The 21742-nt window shown below is 39.5% G+C and overlaps 1 protein-coding gene across 3 annotated transcripts in view; it reads left to right on the forward strand.

Moving 5' to 3' along the window:
* Window positions 1–21742, forward strand: part of IL18R1 (interleukin 18 receptor 1) — a 32484-nt gene that overhangs the window by 1449 nt on the left and 9293 nt on the right. The window contains exons 2-8 of one of the 3 annotated variants that reach the window (XM_032840384.1): window positions 1876–1984; window positions 3707–3792; window positions 7522–7765; window positions 11495–11660; window positions 14768–14918; window positions 16850–16912; window positions 20668–20788. In XM_032840384.1, the coding sequence (XP_032696275.1) occupies window positions 3735–3792; window positions 7522–7765; window positions 11495–11660; window positions 14768–14918; window positions 16850–16912; window positions 20668–20788 (803 nt within the window). In that variant the 5' untranslated portion in view covers window positions 1876–1984; window positions 3707–3734. The remainder of the gene's footprint in view (window positions 1–1875; window positions 1985–3706; window positions 3793–7521; window positions 7766–11494; window positions 11661–14767; window positions 14919–16849; window positions 16913–20667; window positions 20789–21742) is intronic. The other 2 variants (XM_032840382.1, XM_032840385.1) reach the window with 2 other exon arrangements.

The raw sequence follows: 21742 nt of genomic DNA on the forward strand, positions 1-21742 counted from the left end.
TTCTGAGATGTCATAATATTAGAAGTATTTCAAAGGTAAGATTAGGCAGATGTCACAGAGGATCAAATGATCACCTAAGACACCAAACTGTTTATACTTAATGAATTGAATGCATTCATCAATTTAGCAAATAATAAACAAACATAAAGTATGTCAGTTGGGGACAAGTGCTATGAATGGAAAAACAAAGCGCAGAGGAAGAGGAGAGAGTGGTGTGTGCGCTCATGCGTGGGCACGCACACGTGTTTACACACACACGCATGCACAGTGCACGTATTTGCTCCCAAGTGGTCATGCTGTTAGATCTCTGTAGAGCGCTTGCAGACAACCCGTACGTGATTAACTTATACTGTCAGCACACTGTAAAGGAATGGCAGGACTCTTTAATTAATTATAGAGAAGGAATTAGTAGCTCTTTGAGAAAAACAAGTTGAGTTAGACCTAGCTTCATACCAAACAAGAAAATTGTTAATGGGTAAAACAGTTCTAATGTAAAAAAACAAAAACCAAAAAAATCCCTAAGCCATAAAAATGAAGAAAGTATACCTTGAGTATGCATCTGACAACTGAGGGGAAAGGAATGTTCAACAATGGAAAAGTAATGGAAAAGTCACAAAGGAAAACATGGTGGGCTTGACTTTGTAAATGTAAAGTCTCCCAGATGTGAAAACAGAAAAGGAAGAATTTGAAAGTAAACTCAACAAATTAAAACAAAACAAAACAAAACACTAAAACATCTAAGAACTGGACCAAAGGCATAAAAAGATAGTTCATACACAAAGGAATAAAATAGCTAAAAACTATATGCTTAATATTCTCCCGTATTTATATCAGCAGAAATGCAGGTTTAAGAAAACCATGAGACATCATTACCAATTTGAAGAGTGAAGTACATTTAAAGAATGAGAATGCCCAATGCTTATATGGGTGTGGTAGATGTATATTATCTTCTACAACTAAGGAGTATGAATTATTACATTTCTGGAATGCAGTTTGGTAGTAGGTGTTTATCATGTTTAAAATGTATTCTCTATCCTATAAATTGTATTGCCATTGTCATAACACCAAGAAAATAATTAAAAAGGTAGATAAGTAACTAACATTGAAATGATATTTATGACACGTGGATACTTTGCGATAGTAATTCATGAAACCTTCACATCACTTCCAGGAGGAGGTATTGTTATTCTCTTTCCTGGATAAAGAAACTGAAGAGCAGGGAGGATAAGTGATTTGTCCAAAGTTAGTTCAGCTGGGAAAGAATAGGATGAGGATTCAAATCCAGCCAGTCTGGTGCCAGAGACTGTGCTCCCAAACCTCATCTGTACCGCCTAACACAAAAAGGTAGTCATAGGGATTATTTTGTAATAAAATATATCTTATAAATTATAATAGACACATACTGAGGGATATTGAGATCATTTTCTTCTTTTCAATCTTCATTTTATAATGTCCTATATTGGGCATTATACTACTTGAGAAATCAAAAACGATTTTTTAAAAAGAAAGAGAGAGAAAGAAAAGAAAGAAAAAAATTTAAAAATTATGGAAAGGCAAAAAAAATTCAATGTAAAACATAACACCAACCCCCCCAAATTCCTTCATGCAAGAAATTTAATATTTTTATTCTATGTATGTCTTATTAATACTAGGATATCTATGACATTTCTTAGAACAGTTTTTCTTTTGGAAATGAGTTCTATTATTTAATATCTTGATCTTTTAAATCTATAATAAGTACATTAAAATTTACGTATCTACACACACAGAGCAGTGCCATTATCAGCTAATTTGGGATCATAACATGTTTCATATTGAAACTCAGAGGTAACTCATCGGAATACTGAATTATTTCATAGAAACTTTATCTCTCAGCAGACCTTAAAAATTAACAGAAACCCAAACCAAGAAGAAAACAGCAGTGCCATTTACAAGGCTGTGTCAACCTTAACCAGAGGAAACAATACTTTTCTTTCTATCTGAGGTAAGAGAATGGATAGTTAATAATAAATGTGTGTATGTGTGTGGGGGTGGGGGGTTGATTTCAAACCATAGAACCATAGAGATCTAATTTGGTTTTGAACAGTTTGTGCTTTCCATATGTATTTAACTCTATGTCTTTATTGATTGTTATTTCTTGGAAATTACAGCAGCTGCTTTGTTATTCATTAAGATTGAATGAATAGCCTTAGCCACTAAACTTAGCCACTAAACTTCATTCAGGAATTGGGCATTAACAATCTTCCCCCCATCCCCCTCCTCCTCCTCCTTCTTTTTTAAATATGGGAGGTGAGTGGCAGTTGGTAACAGAATTATTTGGGACTGAGAGGTTACCATGCATCCAGAAAGCTTTTTGTTACTTAGCTCATCTAATGACTCAATAATTTTGATGATAGGCCTTCTTCCTCATCTCCATTTTGGTAATGAGCAGATAGGGTATATTTTATTACATTTGGTAATGAGAAGATAGGACCAATAATTTTGGTAATAGGCCTTCTTACTCATCTCCATTTTGGTAATGAGTAGATAAGATCTGAGACTTTAAGTAACTTGTCTAAGGTTACACCAGTGGTCAAGGCTCAAGCTGGAATGCCGACCCAGATTTGTGTGCCCCAGGAAGCAAGCTCTTCTGTCCACCTGGTGGAGTTTGGTGTGTACTACGCAAGGATCATGGGATTGTTTATGCAATATTCACACTAGTGTCAGAGACCCAATGCCCCCTTCCTCTCTAAATCTGTAATTCATAGGATAAAAGATGGATTGAGTAGGATTGAATTTCAACACATATTTGAGTTCATGGAGATTAGGCATTTGGAGCGTAGGAAACTCCTGTTTTGTCTCTCCATTTCCCTCAAATAAATACACACCCATACACCTATTCCTGTGTAACAAGTATTAATGCTTATTCTGTGCTAGGCATTGTTCTGGACTCTGGTGATACAGTAATGAACAAAATAGACTCAGTTCCTAACTTATAAAGAACTTAGTTCTGAAGAAGGGAGTTGGATATTTAAAAATCGAGCCACGAGTGACACCTGGGTGGCTCAGTCGGTTAAGCCGTTGCCTATGGCTCAGGTCATGATCCCAGGATCCTGGGATGGGGTACGGCATTGGGCTCCTTGCTCAGCAGGGAGCCCACTTCTCTCTCTGCCTCTGCCCGCCACTCTGCCTGCTTGTGTTCTCCTTCTCTGTCTCTCTGACAAATAAATAAATAATAAAATTTTTAAAAAAAATTCAAGCCACAGATGAAGATTATGATGAGCATTTTGGTATGATGAGAGAAAAAAGGACACACACACAGACACGCACATCTGTACATGGGCAGACCTGCCATACATATCTCAGTATACTGCAGACCGTCTATTCATAGAGCAGTAGATTTTCTGGAAATATTTTTGTCCTCACCTTTGACCTTCAAGGTAAGGTTTAGTAGACCAGGCTCAAAATACAGCAGACTCACTTGTATTAGAAAATTGCACACATGGGAATTTTTTCTGGATGCTGAAGTTAACATTACCTTGAAATTTTATGAATTCTATGTGGCTGAAAGTTCTGAGAATACTTGGTGAGTCTATAAAGAGATATGAAAACTTACTTCACTGATTTTTAAAAAGTCTGTGTGCCAGATTTTTAAAAATCTCCTTCATGAGACAGGTGTATGTTTGTTTGCAGATTTTGGCTGAACCTGTCTTATTCTGTTTTCCAGAGAAACCACTAGAAGCAGAATCTTCAAGATGCATCGCATAGAGCTACTCTTGACATTTCTGGTGTTTATGTTTACAAGTACCTCAGGTGAGTAAGCATAATCATTCACAAGCGTACTTAATGGGTAGTCTAGAGGGAATATCAAGGTTCACTTCTGTATGTGGAGGTGGCTATTGAGGATGCTGAATTTATTAAAATTAGTGGTTTTAGATTTTACTGTGAAAGTTGTCAACCCTTTGATGTCCCTGGCATAGAGAACAAAAAGTTCATAGGAAGGAAATCAAGTAAAGAATCCTGTGGGTTTAATGAAAAGGAAAAGATTTAGTTCTCTGAGTTTATGCAGAGAGAGCAGGATTGTATCTGGAAACAAATTACATTGGTCTGAGATGAAAATCTGCTTTATGTTATTTAAAACAGAAGAGTTCACAGCCATCTTTATTATTGACTTTTAGAAAGTTTTACACACATTCTTTTTCTTCCAACATGAAGGCCAAGATTCATCTCATTATTTAGGTAGTGAAGACAGTGAGTGGTAAATATTCCAGTTAGAAAGAGTACATAAGAAAGACTGCATAGACTGGGAAAAGCAAGTAGGATTTATATCAGGTGGCAGGTACAAGTTAAAACTGATTAGCAGTGATGGCTTGGAGACTTTTATCGAGAAGGATTCTGTGGGTTCATCAGGATTCTTTGGAGAAGAGATTCATGACTGATTAGCACGGTTCTCCCTATGCTTTGGAGGACCAGGTGGGAACACAAATACTGATTTGCCTCGTTCTGTTATCTAGGAGGGGGTAACACATGAGCCCATATCCCCTACTTTGAGAATTATTGCTGAAGAGATAGGGAATTTAAGTTATTGATACTTTCAAATAATTCCAGTCCCATATTTACTTAAGTGGGTCCATTTTTGTTGAGATCCAGATAATGCAATACTACCCAGATGTAAAAGGAAGGAGGTAGATGTGCTCCTCTTGATGCCAGATGACTAATCTGTTACAAACTGCAGAGTGAAAAAGCAAGATGCAAGAAAGCGTGCACCATGGGTACCTTGTTACATAGACATGCACTAATAACCTTGCTCCCAAGTTACGATGACACATGTTTCAGGTTCAAAAATAGTCACATAGCCCATTCTATAAGGCTACTAAGGTCCCAGCTCTTTGTCCTTTTAGGTGTCTGAAGAGCACCTTTCATAAAGGGTTGACTCTGGACAAATATGACAATATTCCACATGAGGATTAATTTAACCTAGTAGAAGTTGAATGACAATATCCCATGTGTTGTCCAAACTCTAGACATTTCCAAATACACCCATCCTTCCACACGGTCCAGGTTGTTGACCCTGTTGGATTCTTACTCTCTGTTCATGTAGGAATGGGAGGACCTGCTCTGGACAGTCCATACACTTTGAACTCCATTCATTTTTTTTTCAACCAAAAACCATTTATAATCTACAAAGCCTACAGTGTGAAGCTGAAGATTAGGTAGCAGAAGCCGTTAGCTGCTAGGGGAGCATGAACTTTCATCTCCAGCCATCTACCCCTGGAGAATCTGTAAGCCAGATTAGGTTTCTGCAAATGATAGGTCCTCCCTCAAAGAAATGGTGGGTGTGTCTATCACAACACAAGCACAGGTGTTTATAGAAGTGTTTGGGTTTTTTTAAGTGTGACCAAAACCTATAAATAACCCATATGTTCAACACCCATGGAATGGATAAATTGTCAAATATGAACACTACTGGATGTACTACCTATGAGGAAAGCACAAATCACTGCTTCATGCAGCAACACGGATGTCTATCGGAGACATGATGAGTACAGACTGTAGGATCTGTGTCCTCTGTTTTATGTATATCACATCCTTGAAACAGGAAAATAAATGAAATTGGTTTTGACTTGCCATCCTTTTGGATGTCAATTAAAACTAACACCAACACTCACACATGTATCACACCTTCTGTGTTGAAGTAGTGAAATGTAAGATGGAGTTTCTATAACAACCACCAAACTCAAGGTCGGTATACATTAACACTTGTACTTTGAGGTAAATTTGACATCCATGTTTTCAAAGAATGCTTCTATCATTTGAGCCACTTCCTCTTGACATTGTGGTTAACAGCATCGAGTTAAAACCAGACCGTTGCTTGAGAAATAGACCCTAACTGGAGAGGAGACATTTTCTCCATGCCCTCAGAGAAATGTTTTACTTAATTTAAGGATTCTCATTCTCAAAATTCAGTTAAAGGGCACCATGGGTGGGAAAGTAAATTGATGCAGCCACTGCAGAAAACTCTATGGAGGTTCCTCAAAAAATTACAAATAGTCCATACGATTCAGTAATTTCACTTCTGAGTATTTAAACAAAGGAAACAAAAACACTAATTTGAAAAGATACATGCATCCCTATGTTGACTGCAGTGTTATTTACAATGGACATCTATCCATTGATAGATGAATGGATGAAGACAGTGGTGGATATATATATATATACACACACATAATAAAATATTACTCAACCACAAAAAAGAGTAAGATCTTGCCATTTGGGACAACATGGATGGACCTAAAGTGTATTATGTTAAGTGAAATAAGTCAGAAAGAGAAAGACAAATACCATATAATTTTGCTTATATGTGGAATCTAAAAAATAAATGAATAAACCAACAAGCAAATGCAGACTCTTTAAAATACAGAGAACCAATTGGTGGTTGCCAGAAGGGAGGCAGGGGAGAGTAAAATACATAAAGGAGATTAAGAAGTAAATCTTCCAGTTATTATAATAAAATAAATAAATCATGGGGATGAAAATTATAGCATAGGCAGTATGGACAATAATTTTGTAATAACATTGTATGTGATAAAGGATGACGACATTGAATGATGGTTAACACCAAGTAATGTATAGAATTGTTGAATCAATATGTTGTACACCTGAAACTAATAACACTGGATGTTATTTATACTTGAATAAAATAAAAGGGCACGCTGGAGCCACTGGAGAGCAGGATATGGAAAGGGTCCATGAGGGCTGACTTTGAACTATCAGAAGTTCAAAACAAGGGGAATGATGGCTCTCTTAGCTGAAAGGATCAGATAACTTGCCAGAGTACCTGGGTTGATTGAGAAAGAGGGAGGGAGGAAGAGGGAAAGCTTGCAAGAGCACTCAAGGAGGGAATTAACAGATGCCTAGACTTGGAGTGATATTGTATTAATCAATTCTTGATGATTCATGTGGTAACTTGGAGAGATAATGGGCTCACACACACTCTGAGCTACACAGGAGCCCCTTAACCGTCCCCTGGGCTGCCCAGGGAATGGTCAGGTAAACTGATTGAAGGTACACTTCTGGTGAGCCAGGTGAGGAACTCTGAGGCCTCTAGATTTCTTGTTTTGATTTCCGTGCAGATGCCCCAGCTAGCGACATTTTGGGGGGGGGGTGTGGCAACACTGTGACCTCTGTGGCTTTCCTTAGGAGGAAGCTGTCATGTGTAACATTTTCTTTGAAAAGCTTTTACTGCATTCATCTGTCTTCTCGCTCTGGTAGGTTAGGTTTTGGTGATGTCCTGTTTGGAAAAAGTTGTTGGAAATTTTGTCTTCATTTATGCCCTGAGAGTGTCCTAGTGTTGGAAAGATTGACCTGTCTCTTAGTGTTGGAAAGATTGACCCTAAAATGAGAACTTACAAGACTGAGACATTGGGGTTGCTCAGGACTTCCTTACTCACCTGGCTTATTTGGCTCATCCATTAGGAAAGAAAAACATTCACCTTTGTCATTCTCATTTTTTTTTCCTTCTACTTTGCTAATCTTATGAAGAAACCTGTACTTTACGTTTTAACATCACCGCAGTCAGAGGGGAGCCTTTCTATCTGAAATATTGCTCATCAGCAGCTGAGCCCAAGAATGAAACAGCCGCCGTAAAATGGTACAAGAGTAGTGGATCCCACGGGCTCATTGAGCTAAACTCAAGCAGTTTTCCCAGAATTTCTCTGCACGATCATGTTTTGGAGTTTTGGCCAGTGGAACTGGAGGACAGTGGATCTTACTTTTTCCATATGGGGTGAGTATAGCTTCTCTTTGTGTCAGCATTGTTCATCGCACTCTTAGACTTAGGTCAGCAAATCAGATATACAACAATCCAAGAGGATAATCCGTGCATTTACTCTCCCCTGCCCTTCCTACACCATGCAATAAATACTTCATTATGGAAAAATCAAATTAAATATTTGCCCTTGTGTTTATCTGCTTAGTGATCTTAGTGAAAGAGGACCTTAATATTTCTTTTAGGGGATCCTAACCAAAGATAAGTGGGTGCCAAATGAAATTCATTTTAAAATTCAGCTGCTCCTATGGTGTAGAGTCACTGGTCAGATGGGATCAGTGAAGACTCCTTAAGGATCATGTGGTGAGGGGGGGCAACGTCAGCTTCCCAGGTGGTGTCCTCGGGCTCGGGCTCGGGGTCAGAAGGGGTGTAGACTCATCCCGAGCCAGTTTTCCAGGGTTTGTTGGGTATCCAGTGGTAGTGTGAGTAAAGGATGTGTGAGCCTTACAGCCCATCACAGACCTATAGCCAGGGGTAGTGAGAAAGAAGAGCACAGAAAAGGCTTTGCATGACCTTCATGGGACAGACCCCTGTAGTCTATGCCAGGATGCTCATAATCAAGAGTCCAGGAGTCATCAGTTCTATAAAATTAGAAAAACCAACTGAATGTTTCAGTGACTATCACTGAATTAGGTTTTCTCTATACTTTCTTTTGTAGGCTGGGAAGGAGCAACTGGGACAAGCAATGTTCTGTTGACGGATTATTGGTCTTGATTATAGAGATCTGAGGCTGAGATCTGAGATCTGATCTGGTAGAAGAGAGCTCAGGGCCAACTGAGGGAGTGGTGGTGGTGTGCTCTTGGATGTAGTAGATTTCTGGGGTGGGTCCCGATCGTTATCAACGGTGGTGTTGAGAGCAGAGTGAGGCATCCTGGTGAAACCTTGTTATCACTTGTGTGGTTTTGCATAAAATGAGGTCATTTGGGTTTGTTTCTGTACATAGGAACTCCCAGAAGTCAGAAAGAAATTCAAGAACTCTTTTCCTATTGTTTGTTTTGAACTGTTATGAATTTTACGTGTTCCCTGAAGAGGGACGATTCTAGAAGTAGGTCACAGCTGGGTGTTTTTGCACTAAGGTAGAATGAATACTCACAAATGGGGTTAAAAAAAGATCTCTGTAAGCTTGATCGAATAAAGGCATGATTTAAATGGAAGAAGTACCCCGGACAGGGCAGGAAGAACACATTGAGGGGAAGAAGAGCCAGTTATCCACAGAGGATGCTTGGAGACAGATAGGGACAAAAGCCATTAACTGCCTCTCTGATAGGGAGGGTGAAGAATATAGCCTGGGTTAGGAAGGCAAAGTGAAAGCATCAACTAGAAACAGGCTGCTGGAGAAGTGTGGAGATCTAGAAAGATGATCTGACAGGGCAGGAAAAGCAAGGTGGCTCGGTGGTTGTGTTGATGAACTTTGAAAGATGTTGGAGGCTGAGCAATAATGTGAGACTAAAGTGATGGAATGAGGAGAGCCTTGACAGTGGTTTTGAAAATCAATGGGTGGGGGGTGGGGGGGCGGCCCGTGGGTGGCTGAGTCTATTGAGCTGAGCATCTGCCTTTGGCTCCAGTCATGATCTTGGGGTCCTGGGATTGAGCCCCGCATCAGGCTCCCTGCGGCAGGGAGTCTGCTTCGCCCTCTCCCCTAGCTTGTGGTCACTCTCTCTCTCTTTTACTCACTCTCTCAAATAAATACATAAAGCTTTTAAAAAAAGAAAAAGAGAAAATCAATGGGAACCTATTGAAGATGGGGATTTCTTTAAATTTGGGACACCTGTGTGTGTGTGCACATGTGTGCATGTGTACACAGATTTAGATTAAGTCTTTCTAATATCACATGGAATCTGTCGAAGACCAGATTCCAACCCTGGAATCCCTCCATTAGAACCATAATCCTTTTGTTTTTTGGGAATCTTCAGCTCATAATCAAAGGTCCCTGGAGACTGATAGGTGAATTGTGAAGTCAGATCAAATTTAAGGAGGAAATCCACCAAGAACGGAGGGGATGCAGGAGAGGGGGTTTTTGATGCTTGAGGGAAGGGCATGAAGATAGAGGGAAAAGCACATGCAGAAGTCTCACAATCACATTCTAGATTGGCTTAGTAAGGGGCCTCCCAAGAATGCTAGAGCTTTACAAATCCCCTCTTGTGTGGCAGGAGTGGCTCCTGTGACCAGGAATGGATGGCCTTGTAAGGGAACAGGAATGGTCACAGCTTTGGGGCAGTTGGCCTCAGCGTCACACTGACCTTCAAGCTCCCTGAGCAAGGATGGTCGGTGTCCCCTTGTTTCCTCATTCCCAGTGCGGTGGCTGGGACATGGAGGCATTCTGCCAGTCAGTACTTACTGGGTGTTAGGAATTGGGGACTGCAGAGGTAGAGAACAATATGGCCCAATAAGTTGGAAATATGCATATACTCTCTTCCTCAGAAGCAACAGGACAGAAAGATTTAGAAATAAATCTCTGTCTAGCTCAGCAGGGCTGAAGTTGGGAAAACATTAGACATATTTGAGAAGAGGATGATGTCAATGGGATTCTGAATCCTTTCCAAGGGCCAGGTAGCTCTATTGTATTCCATGGCCTTTGACCTACTGCCTTTAACCTTTAGGACAGCTTGTCAATGCACTCGTCACTTCTCGCCCAGCCCTGACCACTCTTGAATGAATGCACACCCAAGGGAAGGGCCAGACCCACCTTGACTGTGAGAACATTGTATTGGGCAGCGCAGGCCTGGCCTTCAGCGCCAAACCGAATTGTGTTGCATCCTGACCTTGCTGCTTACTGGTGTGGGAACTTGGGCCAGGTACTCAGCTTTAAGTGAAGCTTAGCTTTCTTATTTAGCATAAGAGAAATCGTCATCCCCATTGCACATGCACAGTACAATGCCTGGAGCTCAGGGAGCGCTAGTCTTCCTTCCATGCTCCTGTAGACCTAGAGGGGGACTGCAAGGGCCTGTGGTGGGTACAGAAGGCACAGAGGACAACTTAACACACGTCTTTGTATTTAGTATGGGGATCTATATGTCATATATGTAGCTTCAACAAACTTTAGGTTGCAAACATTTCCTTGTTTAGAAGCTCCTTTTTAAAAACTGTGTTAAAGTTGTTTCATCTTCCAGATTACTAATTTCTAATCAGAAGGAACAACATCAATGAAATCTACTCAAACTAATGTTTGCTTAGTAGAATGCTAATATAGCTATGCAGTCACTCCAGACTTGGCTTTAATCAACAGTAAGAGAAGAGGATTGGAAGAAGCCACCCAGAGAAATATAAAACCCAGTGCATTTATACAGACTTCCAGAAAACAAGTTCAGGAGTCTGTTTGTGGACCTCATCAACCCACTGCTACTGTCCCATTCTGAGTTGAGAATCTTTGGACTTGTCCATCTCTAAAGATCATTGAAGTTTTAGACATTTCTGTTCAGACACCCATAATATATGCTCTGTATAGGGTGAGTGTGTTTGTGTGTGTAGAACTGCTCAGGTTTTTCTCTTTCACTGCCCTTTAGCCTTGTCCCCTGACAATTGTTAAATTTCTTGCTGCACTTAAACAAAATGGGACACAGCAGGGTCTGGGCATCAGTGAATGAGCCTCTTAATATGAAAATAAGGTGGGTGGATTGGTCACTAAAAGGTCGTATTTGCAAAGTCTCTGTACTAATCATAAAATATCTTTAAACCTTTATTTCATAGAAATAATACACGTGAATGGAAATTAAATGTCATTGGAAAAAGTAAACACAGATGTTTTGCTGAAAAACTACTAATTAGTAAATCTGTGGAAGTTCAGAAATCTTTGCACGTCGAATGTATAAATATACACTATCAAAAACTGGCCAACAGAACATCACTGTATAAGGTAGCCCTTTTAAAGTATTTTAACTTAAGGGGCAACTGGGTGGCTCAGTGGTTTAAGTGTATGACTCTTGATTTCAGCTCAAGTCATGATCTCAGGGACATGAGATTGAGCCCAATGTCAGGCTCTGGGCTCAACCAAGAGTCTTCTTGAGATTCTCCTCTCCCTTTGCCCCTCCCCACCACGGTCTCCCTCTCAATCTCTCTTAAATAAATGAGTCTTTAAAAAATATTTTATCTTGGGGCACCTGGGTGGCTCAGTGGGTTAAAGCCTCTGCCTTCGGCTCAGGTCATGATCTCAGGGTCCTGGGATCGAATCCCACATCGGGCTCTCTGCTCGGCAGGGAGCCTGCTTCTCTCTCTCTCTCTCTCTCTCTCTCTCTCTGCCTGCCTCTCTGTCTACTTGTGATCTCTGTCAAATAAATAAATAAAATCTTTTAAAAAATATTTTAACTTAAGACTTGAGGAAAAAAAGACAAAAATCCAAAATGAGAATCTCTTGGCTGTGGACATCCTTGTGTTGTCCACATACAAGCTACTTGACCCCTCGACAGCTCAGCCAGCCCATCTGAGCAAGGTGCTCCCAACAGGGTTGCTCAGATGAGCTCCTGCCCCATGTTATGTGTTCAGTAAATGGTAACAGCTTCCTCTTCCTTGCCCCTCCTTCATTTTCCTTCTCTTTTGATAAATTTCTAAGAATGCTAGCTTATGGATTTTCATTTTCTTCTGCCACATATATTTAAGATTTTAAATTCTATTGTATATGTACTTTTTTTCTAAACATACGAGTTCCTTTTATAAAAATGGAAGATGGAAAAATGCACAGTGAAGAGAGCAGAGCTCACTCAGAGTTCCACGAGCCAGAGACTTTGGGATGTGTGTATGTGTTTTATGTGTGTGTGTGTGTGTGTGTGTGTGTATGTGAGAACATCTATTTTTTAAAAGTGGTAATTATAAAATATTTTTAAAAATAAAAATGGTATTTTTAATGGCTTATATTTTTCCTCTAGTCATTAAAAATGATACGGTAATTATTCCCCTACATCTTTAAACAGCCTTCCAAACATGGGATTCTGTTGTTTCTTACACTTGTGTTTAACTATTCCCGTGGTATTGGGCATTTGTTAGTTTCCTACTTTTCACTATTATTTACAAGGCTAAAATAAATATCATTCTCATAAGTCTTAGGGTGTATGTATAATTTTATTCTTCAATCTCATCCTTAAAGTAGAATTATTGGCTCAAAGGCTATGAGTACATTTATGGCTTTTGCTCCACATTATTAAACAACTCTCTGGGGAGCTATGCTAGTTCAAAACCCTCTTTTTCAACCACCACCACACACTGTGAAATCTGATATGCACAGTTTCTGTAATTTTTAGTAGTTTTTTCCCCATTTCTTTTCTTAATAATGAATTGAACATTTTTATATATTTATTACACCTTAGTATTACTTCTTTTGTGGATTATCTATTTTCTTCAGCTGGTGTACCTTTTACTTGAATTATAAGAGCTCTTTTAGACAATACTATGGAGATTATATATACATTCACAAATATATCTTATATAAACTTATACACATATATAATTCATTTACATATATAACATACATACATGCAGACATCCAACACAAATTATATTATTTCTCTAGAAGAACAAACCGGACAAATGTAACTCTGTTACAGAAATTTTAAAGAATTCTATGGGAGAATGAGCCAGACAGAAGCCCTTCAGAGAGTTGAAGCTACAGATGACTTCCTAGAAAACTTTGTTTGCATATTTTGGTTCACCACTGTTTACTAGAGATTTTTGAAGGAGAGCTCTTAGCCAAATGTTTTCTAAATGTCTGAGTCAGTCCTGAGTTGACTTGACTCTATTTCCTGTCAAAAGTGCAAATATTTGACAGTACATATAAATTTGTGAGTTTCAGTGTACTAGGTTTCAAGAAATCTCAACATGTGGATATTTAAATTTAGAAAATAGATCTGTTGAGGATATTTCTAGCTAGATGATTAAACACAGGGCTTGGTATTCTCAGCCTATTTACAGATCATGGCCTGCCTGAGGGGAGGAGAGCAAGGAAGCTAAATCAGAAAACAAATGATTGGAAATAAAAGTGAAGAGTCTTTGATATTTTAATGTGCCTTATTAAAAACCGTTTGGGGTCATAAAAGTTTGACATGCACAGAAACAATTTATTGAAGTGAGAACACATGTGAATCCTTCACAAACCCATGCTAAGCACCCTCAGGGCCTAGCCCCAGTTGCTGCCAGCTTTGGTACCTTCAAGAGAGGTCTATGGGCAGTACATTCTCCTTGTTTGCTGTTTGCAGAAATGGTATAGCATAGTCAAGTTAGCAGTTTAGTTTCCATATTCTGTATCTGAATCTTAGATCGCTTCAGAACCTCTTCTATGGGTGGCTGATGGCTAGATTGAAGAAGGTGGCTATTTTATCATTCCTTCTTGTGACCTGTATGGAAATTTGTGATGGAGAGACATGTTTGTGTGTGCCTATGGATTCACATATTCTTGATAAATTTCTAATCAGCCCACTGACTTCTGGTGGAAGACATCAAGGGGGTGGGTGGTCTTCTAGGTACTCAGGTATGCATGTAATTCTGCTCCCACCCCCAGGACGGGTAGTCCTGAGTATATGGACTTAGACTAAAAGTGTTACAAAATAGAGTTGTACAAAAGTTTACATAAAAGCAGGGATTTTTTTGTTGTAATGCACATGCACTCTTTCTCTCTCTCCTCCTTTACCTCCATCCTTCCTCCCGTCTCCCTGTCCCTTTCTTTTTACCCTTCCCACCCTTTGTGTGTAAAAGAGAGAAATTAAAACAAAATGATAAGAGCAGCTACAGCACCCCCCTATATTCTGTTTCCCAGCATGTATTAATAACAATGATAATAACAGTAATGGGACTATGTATCATCATTGTCACAGAAGCAATCCTAAAGCACTGGGACACTGACTCAGAAATTGCCAGCTTTCATTCTGTTTCCCCTTTTTAATAAAAACCTTTTAAAATTTTGAATCAATGTTATATGATACTGCTTTTACTTAAAATATTTTAACTTGCTTTTTCTTCTTCTTTTTTATAAAACAGAACTGTCAAGAGATAGAAAACAATAAAAACACAGTTTTACAGAAGAATGCAGAGTTTGAAGATCAAGGATATTACACTTGTGTGTATTTCATTCCTCATAATGGAAAACTATTTCATGTCACCAAAACCTACAATATAACAGTAGTTGGAGGTAAGAGAAGTTTGAGAATTAGAAAGAAACAAACACATCTTTGTAAAACTGAGTTTTCATTGTCATGTAGCACAGGAATCCAGAGGCAACTTACTTGGAGTTGTGACCACATCACTAGCTCAAATATAAGGGTCAAATCACTGGGGCATCATTTACTGCACTGGAAAGATTTTTTTTTTGGCTTGGCGGGGTCGGTGGTAGTAAATGACCTTTATATATGTGAGCCTCCCGTGAACCAATGCTCTTATTTCATGGAGGAATTTGTGGAATCTCTTGTGGTTTAGGATACGCTTTCGCCCAACAGATATTCATCAAAGTGTCTATATTCAATAAACTGTACTGAGCATCAAGGTAAAGGAGGCAGGGAAATAGGAAATGAAGAGGAATTTGATTATAGGCAGGAGAGTTGGTAAACCACGTAGGAGTGCCCTCACTTATGAAACCAGATTCATCTGTGAGGTGTTAAGGATTCAGAGAGAGTCAGAGGAAGATCAGAGTCAGGGGACTCTGAGCTGAGTTTAGAGGTTGACCCTGACAGGTGGGCAGGAGGACCTGCTGAGGACAGTGTGCTCTGGGTTTTCAATGGTACACTTCAAGTTTTAGTGGATGGCATACCGTCTTAAAGATACCCTTTTATACCACCTCTCCCCCAGGGCTCCTACTGACATTCCTGGGGGGGAAGGTGGGGCGGCAAAAGACAGATCTAGAAAAAGATAAGCAACAGCAATTTTCCATAAAACCACCCCTTTGTCCTTGAGTCAACTCATGTCCATCAGTATTCTCAAGACTTGAGAGTTCCTTCTTTCTCTGGAGGCATCGAGGTCCTCCTGTCTCCCATGTCGGTATTCCATGCTTGCCCAGAGAGTCTGAATCCCAGAAGAATCAAACCTGACTCGCCTGGAGTTTCAACTTTGCGAGTTTCATCCTCCAGATTTACCCACACACTCACCAATCCGTTCTCTACCCTTCATTCTGTAGCACCACACTTCCTAACCAGGGTGCTGGTTTAGGAGAGCTCCCCAGTCTCCCATCACTCCTTGTGCACAGGCTTTGTGTTTGCTGAGCACCAGTAAGTCCCAGGAGTTTGCTGAGCACCAGTAATGACTGCTCTGTACATTACTTGTAAATGCCCCAGAAGCACCAGCTGTACCAAAAGGTAGAGTCTAAGTCATGAAGAAAGTTGCCAGTGCTGATCATTGGACTAACAAGAACTTGACAACACAGCAGGTTCAATGTGTGCTCTCAGTGTTCTACAGTTACGAGCTGCCCTCAGTTTTCTATGACAGCATTCAGAAGGAGGCTGAGGCAGACAGAATTGGGTTCCTCTAGTCAGGGTCAGAAGTCATTCAGGAATAGAAGCAGAGCTGAGCCCAGAGGTGTGGACACCCCCACAGGGCCAGCCAGCACTGAGTCAAGGGAGGCATCCAGAACACAAATATGAAAGGGTGCTCCCCTGAGTGCCTGAGCAGGAAGGGTTGACACCTGAGAATGAGTGCTTTGCCTACCTCAAGGAGTAGAGACCCTGTCCCCAGTACACCTGTCTGAGGAGTTGAGGGGGTGGGGGGCGACTGGAGGAATAAAGGCAGAGCAGAAAGGCAGTTCCATGAGACTTGACATCTAAGTCCTGCAGGTGAGTTGTCCGCCAGGACGAACATCTTCCTCTGGCTTTTAGTTGCCAAAACCACAGATTTGAGCTGAGGGAAACCCAATTCAGGATGTTTTCTCCCATTACGTTAGCTTTGAGTTGATGGAAATGCAAATGACAAACACTGTTAGCCGCAACCATTAGTTACTGAAAATATGACAGAAGTGTAAAGTGATGACTATTAGAATCTTTGTTACATGGGGTCACATTATCCTCCTGCAAATACTTGTCTTAGAGGAGCTCAGTGCAATGCTGACACATTCCTCTTTTCTTCTTTCACTTTTAGATCGCAGCAAAATAATTCCTGTTCTTCTTGGACCAAAGCTGAACTATGTGAAGGTGGAATTAGGTATATTTTGACATACATATAGTCTGCATTTCGGAATGGGGGTATCACTGAGTCTTCCAAGGCTAAATCTGACTCATGATCAATCCAATTGCATGTGCCTCACGCATGCCAGGTATAGTGAAGAACATTACAAAGGGAAGAAAAGCCCGTCATTGTTTGAATGTTGCCATTTTTTGGCTGATGAAAATGAACAGTCTGTTGAAAACATGATAGAACCATTGTGGTTTTTAGATAGGGTTTTGGTCGCCCTACGGTGGCTTTTCTCTAATAGTCTTTACGGTCACTTTTAAATATGAAACTGTGAGAGAACGCTTTGGAGGAATGATTCAGACTTGTTCTGTGGTCTGAACATTTGATTGATGAATCAATGGGCTTTGAATCATTGGACTTAGTTGACTGTACATTTAAGATTTGTCTAGACAGGGCTTAATGAAATCAATGTGTCCAGGTGCGTAATTCCTTTCCAAAAAGGAAAGAAGGAAGGTAAAGAAGAAATTCCCATATGCTAAACCATGTTTTGTATAAGATGGTTGAAATATATTCCTGAATTACATCCTCCAAACAACTCCAAGTGGTATTATTCCCATCTGGTGGATTAAATGACCAAAGCCCAGAAGGGTTCAGTAATTTATCTAAAGTTAAGCCAGTAAAAAGTGGCAAAGCTGGGATTCAAGTTGCTGTTAACTATTTCCTAAGCTCACATCTTAGGACCAACACCTGCCACAATCGTTTGTGGGACTGGATCTGCCCAGCGTCGCTTGGATAGTTTGCCATTTGCAACTGTGGTTTGCCTGCGTTTTATTATTTCCAAACTTAGCTCTATTATTTCTTTCTTCTCGTTTTGGGCTTAATTTGCACCTCATTTTTGGAGACAGATTCAGTTATTCTCTCTTGCAGCACATGCATTTTAAGCTCCAAAGTTCCCTCTAATCACGACTTGAGCTGTTTCCAAGAAATACACATATGCTGTATTTTCATTACTATTTGGTTCAAACATTAAAAAAAAAAACAACTTCCCTTGTGATTTCTTCTTTATTCTATTGATTATTTGTGGTTCTTACTTTCCAGATCTTTGGAGGATTTTCTAGTTGTTTTGTTGTTGTGGCTGATATTGATATTGATATCCAGTTAAGTTACATTCTGGTCCAAGATTAGACACTGTATCATTTCAGTCTTATGAAGTTTGTAGTAACTTGCTTCAGGACCAGAATGTGGTGTGTCTTGATGAATGTTCCAAATACATGTAAAACAAATAGGCATTCTGCATGTTTTGGTTTTATCATTCCATAAATATCACTTATGTGAAGTTAGCCAATGGTATTGTTCAAATCATCTCTCTCTATATATTTTTTAAAAGATTTTATTTATTTATTTATTTATTTAACAGACAGAGATCACAAGTAGGCAGAGAGGCAGGCAGAGAGAGAGGGAGAAGCAGGCTTTCCGCTGAGCAGAGAGCCCGATGGGGGGCTCGATCCCAGGGCCCTGGGATCATGACCTGAGCCGAAGGCAGAGGCTTTAACCCACTGAGCCACCCAAGCGCCCCTAGATCATCTATATTTTAACCAAGTTTTGTGTGTTTTCTTTATCTGTTACCAAGAGATGTTAACATCTCCAACTGCGATAGTCAATTTATCGCTGTATCCTTTAGGTCCATCAACCGTTTCTTTGTATATGCTGAGGTTACCTTATGGGCACATGCAAATTGATGCCTGTTGAACTGATACTTCATCATTATCAAATTTCTCTCTTCATCTATCATGCTTCTTTCCCGAGTGCCTACTTTCTCGGATAATAGACATACCAGTTTTCTTTTGTTTGAGGTTGGCAGGCTCTATCTTTTTTACATCCTTTTGCTTTTAACATCTCTTTGTAAATCAAATGCACATTAAATGTGTTTCACATAAGCAGTATATCATTGGATCTTTTTTTGAAACCCTGTCTGTATAGTGTGTCATCCATTTACGTTTCATGAACTACCCATGGAGGTGGTGTGCAACCTCTCCTCTCGCTACCTGTGTTTTAGTTAGCTTATGTGTCCTTCCTTCCTGCTGTTCCTCCCTTCCTTTTGGATTCATAAAGTATTTTTCTTTCCTTTATTTAATCTGCTTTATTTTCTTTTTAGTTACACTTTATTATCCTTCCTTAGTAGGTCTAGAGATTACAATGTGTATCCTTGTCTGACTGCAACAGACAGACGTAATCTCAGCACATTTATAACTTCATAACATGCAAGGACCTTGCAAACGGTTCATTGCATTTGTCCCTCCTATCTCCCATTATGCTGTTACATATTTCTCTCCAGCATATGTGCTAAAACTCATAATAGATCAGCATTAATCGTGTTTTAAGTAATCCTCAGTCTTTTATATTTATGCAAATATTTGTATTTCCTCTTGACCTCATTTGTGCCTGTAGTTCCTTGCTTTCCTCTGGGATAATTTTTCAGGAGTCTGAAAACTTCCTTCGGGATTTCTCCAAGTGTGGTTATGTGGGGGTGGGGGAGGGGCATGGGACCTCAGTCCTGTGTTTCTTGTACATCACTTCCTCTATGGGGAACTTTCTCTTCTAAGTTTTAAGAGACCGCAGGAGAAACCATTCAGCTTTTGCAGCCTCCCCAGCAGGCATCCTACAAGCCTATGTGACTATTAGAAATTCCACTGGGCTCTCTTTTCTCTATGAGATTCCCTCCACACTGTACAAACCAAAACAAATTTCTCCCAAGAATAAGATGGCTGGCTATCTCAGCTCCCTGCAGAAGGGCTTTTTCCTGACTGCGTTTCCAGCTGTTCTGTTTCTCTTTGTTTTCTCTGCACGCGGAGGTCTTTAATTTTTAGCTAATTTCATTTTTTTTACATGTGATTTATCCATTTTGTTTTTCTAGAAATTGCCATGGGAGTGTTGGTCTGACACTCCCTCCTAAATTAATTGTATGTTGAAAAGAAAGTCCACTGGCTACTCTCATTTTTAATAATTGACTTAAATATAAACATTTGAAAAGAAACCAATTCATATTTTGGTGGTGACTTATAATTGCTACTAATTTCTCTGCTTTATAAATTTTTTAAAAATTTATTTATTTTTTATTTTTTTCAGTGTTCCAGGATTCATTTTTTTGCACCACACCCAGTGCTCCATGCAATATGTGCCCTCCATAATACCCACCACCAGGCTCACCCAACCCCCCCGCCCCCGCCCCTCCAAAGCCCTCAGTTTGTTTCTCAGAGTCCATAGTCTCTCATGGTTCATCTCCTCCTCCAATTTCCCCCAGTTCACTTCTCCTTTCCAACTCCCAGTGTCCTTCATGTTATTCCTTATGCTCCACAAGTAAGTGAAACCATGTGATAATTGACTCTCTCTGCTTGACTTATTTCACTCAGCATAATCTCCTCCAGTCCCACACATGTTGATACAGAAGTTGGGTTTTCATCCTTTCTGATGGAGGCATGATATTCCATTGTATATATGGGCCACATCTTTATCTATTCATCTGTTGAAGGTCATCTTGGCTCTTTCCACACTTTGATGATGCTGGCCATTGCTGCTATGAACATTGGGGTACAGATGGTCTTTCTTTTCACTACATCTGTATCATTTTTTAAAATTTAAAAACAAGGCTTAGCTGTTCTGTTTCTGGAATGTAGCACTGTATTAGCTTTATATATTAAGTTAACATATATTGATTATATTCATTTTAAACCTTTGGGAAATCTGAGTTTCTAAGATCAGAACATTGGTTGTCAACTTTCACATAGGAAAAGACGTAGAACTCAACTGCTCTGCTTTGGTAAATGAAAAGGATGCTTTTTATTGGAATGTGTGGGAAGAAAATGGAAAGGAACCTAATGTACATGAAGAGAACATAACAAGAATTAGGTATGTATATGTGATGTATTATTTATCACTACATATACAAATCACATTGTGTTGTAGATACATGATGTAAAAACATCAGCATGCTGGGCATCTGGGCTCTTTCCATAGTTTGGTTATTGTGGACATTGCTGCATAAACATTGGGGTGCAGGTGCCCCTTTGAATCAGTATGTTTGAACCCTTTGGGCAAATACCTGTAGCGCAATTGCAAAGGCAAAAAGCAAACACAAAACCCAGAATCCTGAGTGGCTGATTGGATATGGCTGATGTTTACATTTTAATTATAATTTACATATTTTATACTTTCAGCATGCTGTAGGTTGATGGATTATGCAGAAATCTAATGCCAAGATCTAAGCTAGAAAAAGAAGTTTGGTGAGGCTGTTTCACATCAGCTTACAAAAGTAGCTTTTGGTCAGTCAGGATATGTTGGGGATGGGGATTTTACTTAAGCATCTGATAAAGTTAGTACTCATATAAGAGACTCCAAACTTGTCAGATGTAAGTTTTGTCTCAAGGAAACGCTAATGTCCCGATCACCTACACTGTGGCATTCATTGTTGGCAGATTGACATCGAACATAGTTATTACTGTAACATTTTGCTGTCAAGAGTCCATTAACGGAAATTAGAAACACAATAAGAACAGGTAAAAGAAATTAAAAAAATAAACCAAGAGGACATTGTTAGATATAAATATCTAGGAGGTAGCTTTGGTTCAAACAGTTTCAAATCGTTGTGTATTAGTATTACCATTGCCTATGTTCTTCCAGGAAGGAATGGTCACTCTTTTTTTTTTTTTTTGTTATTTTATTTATTTATTTTTTTTAATAATTTTATTTTTTATAAACATATATATATATATATTTTTCCCCAGGGGTACAGGTCTGTGAATCTCCACGTTTACACACTTCACAGCACTCACCATAGCACATACCCTACCCAATGTCCATAAC

This window comes from Lontra canadensis, unplaced genomic scaffold (genome assembly GCF_010015895.1).
Source record: "Lontra canadensis isolate GAN:19392208 unplaced genomic scaffold, GSC_riverotter_1.0 scaffold112, whole genome shotgun sequence".
NCBI lineage: Eukaryota > Metazoa > Chordata > Mammalia > Carnivora > Mustelidae > Lontra > Lontra canadensis.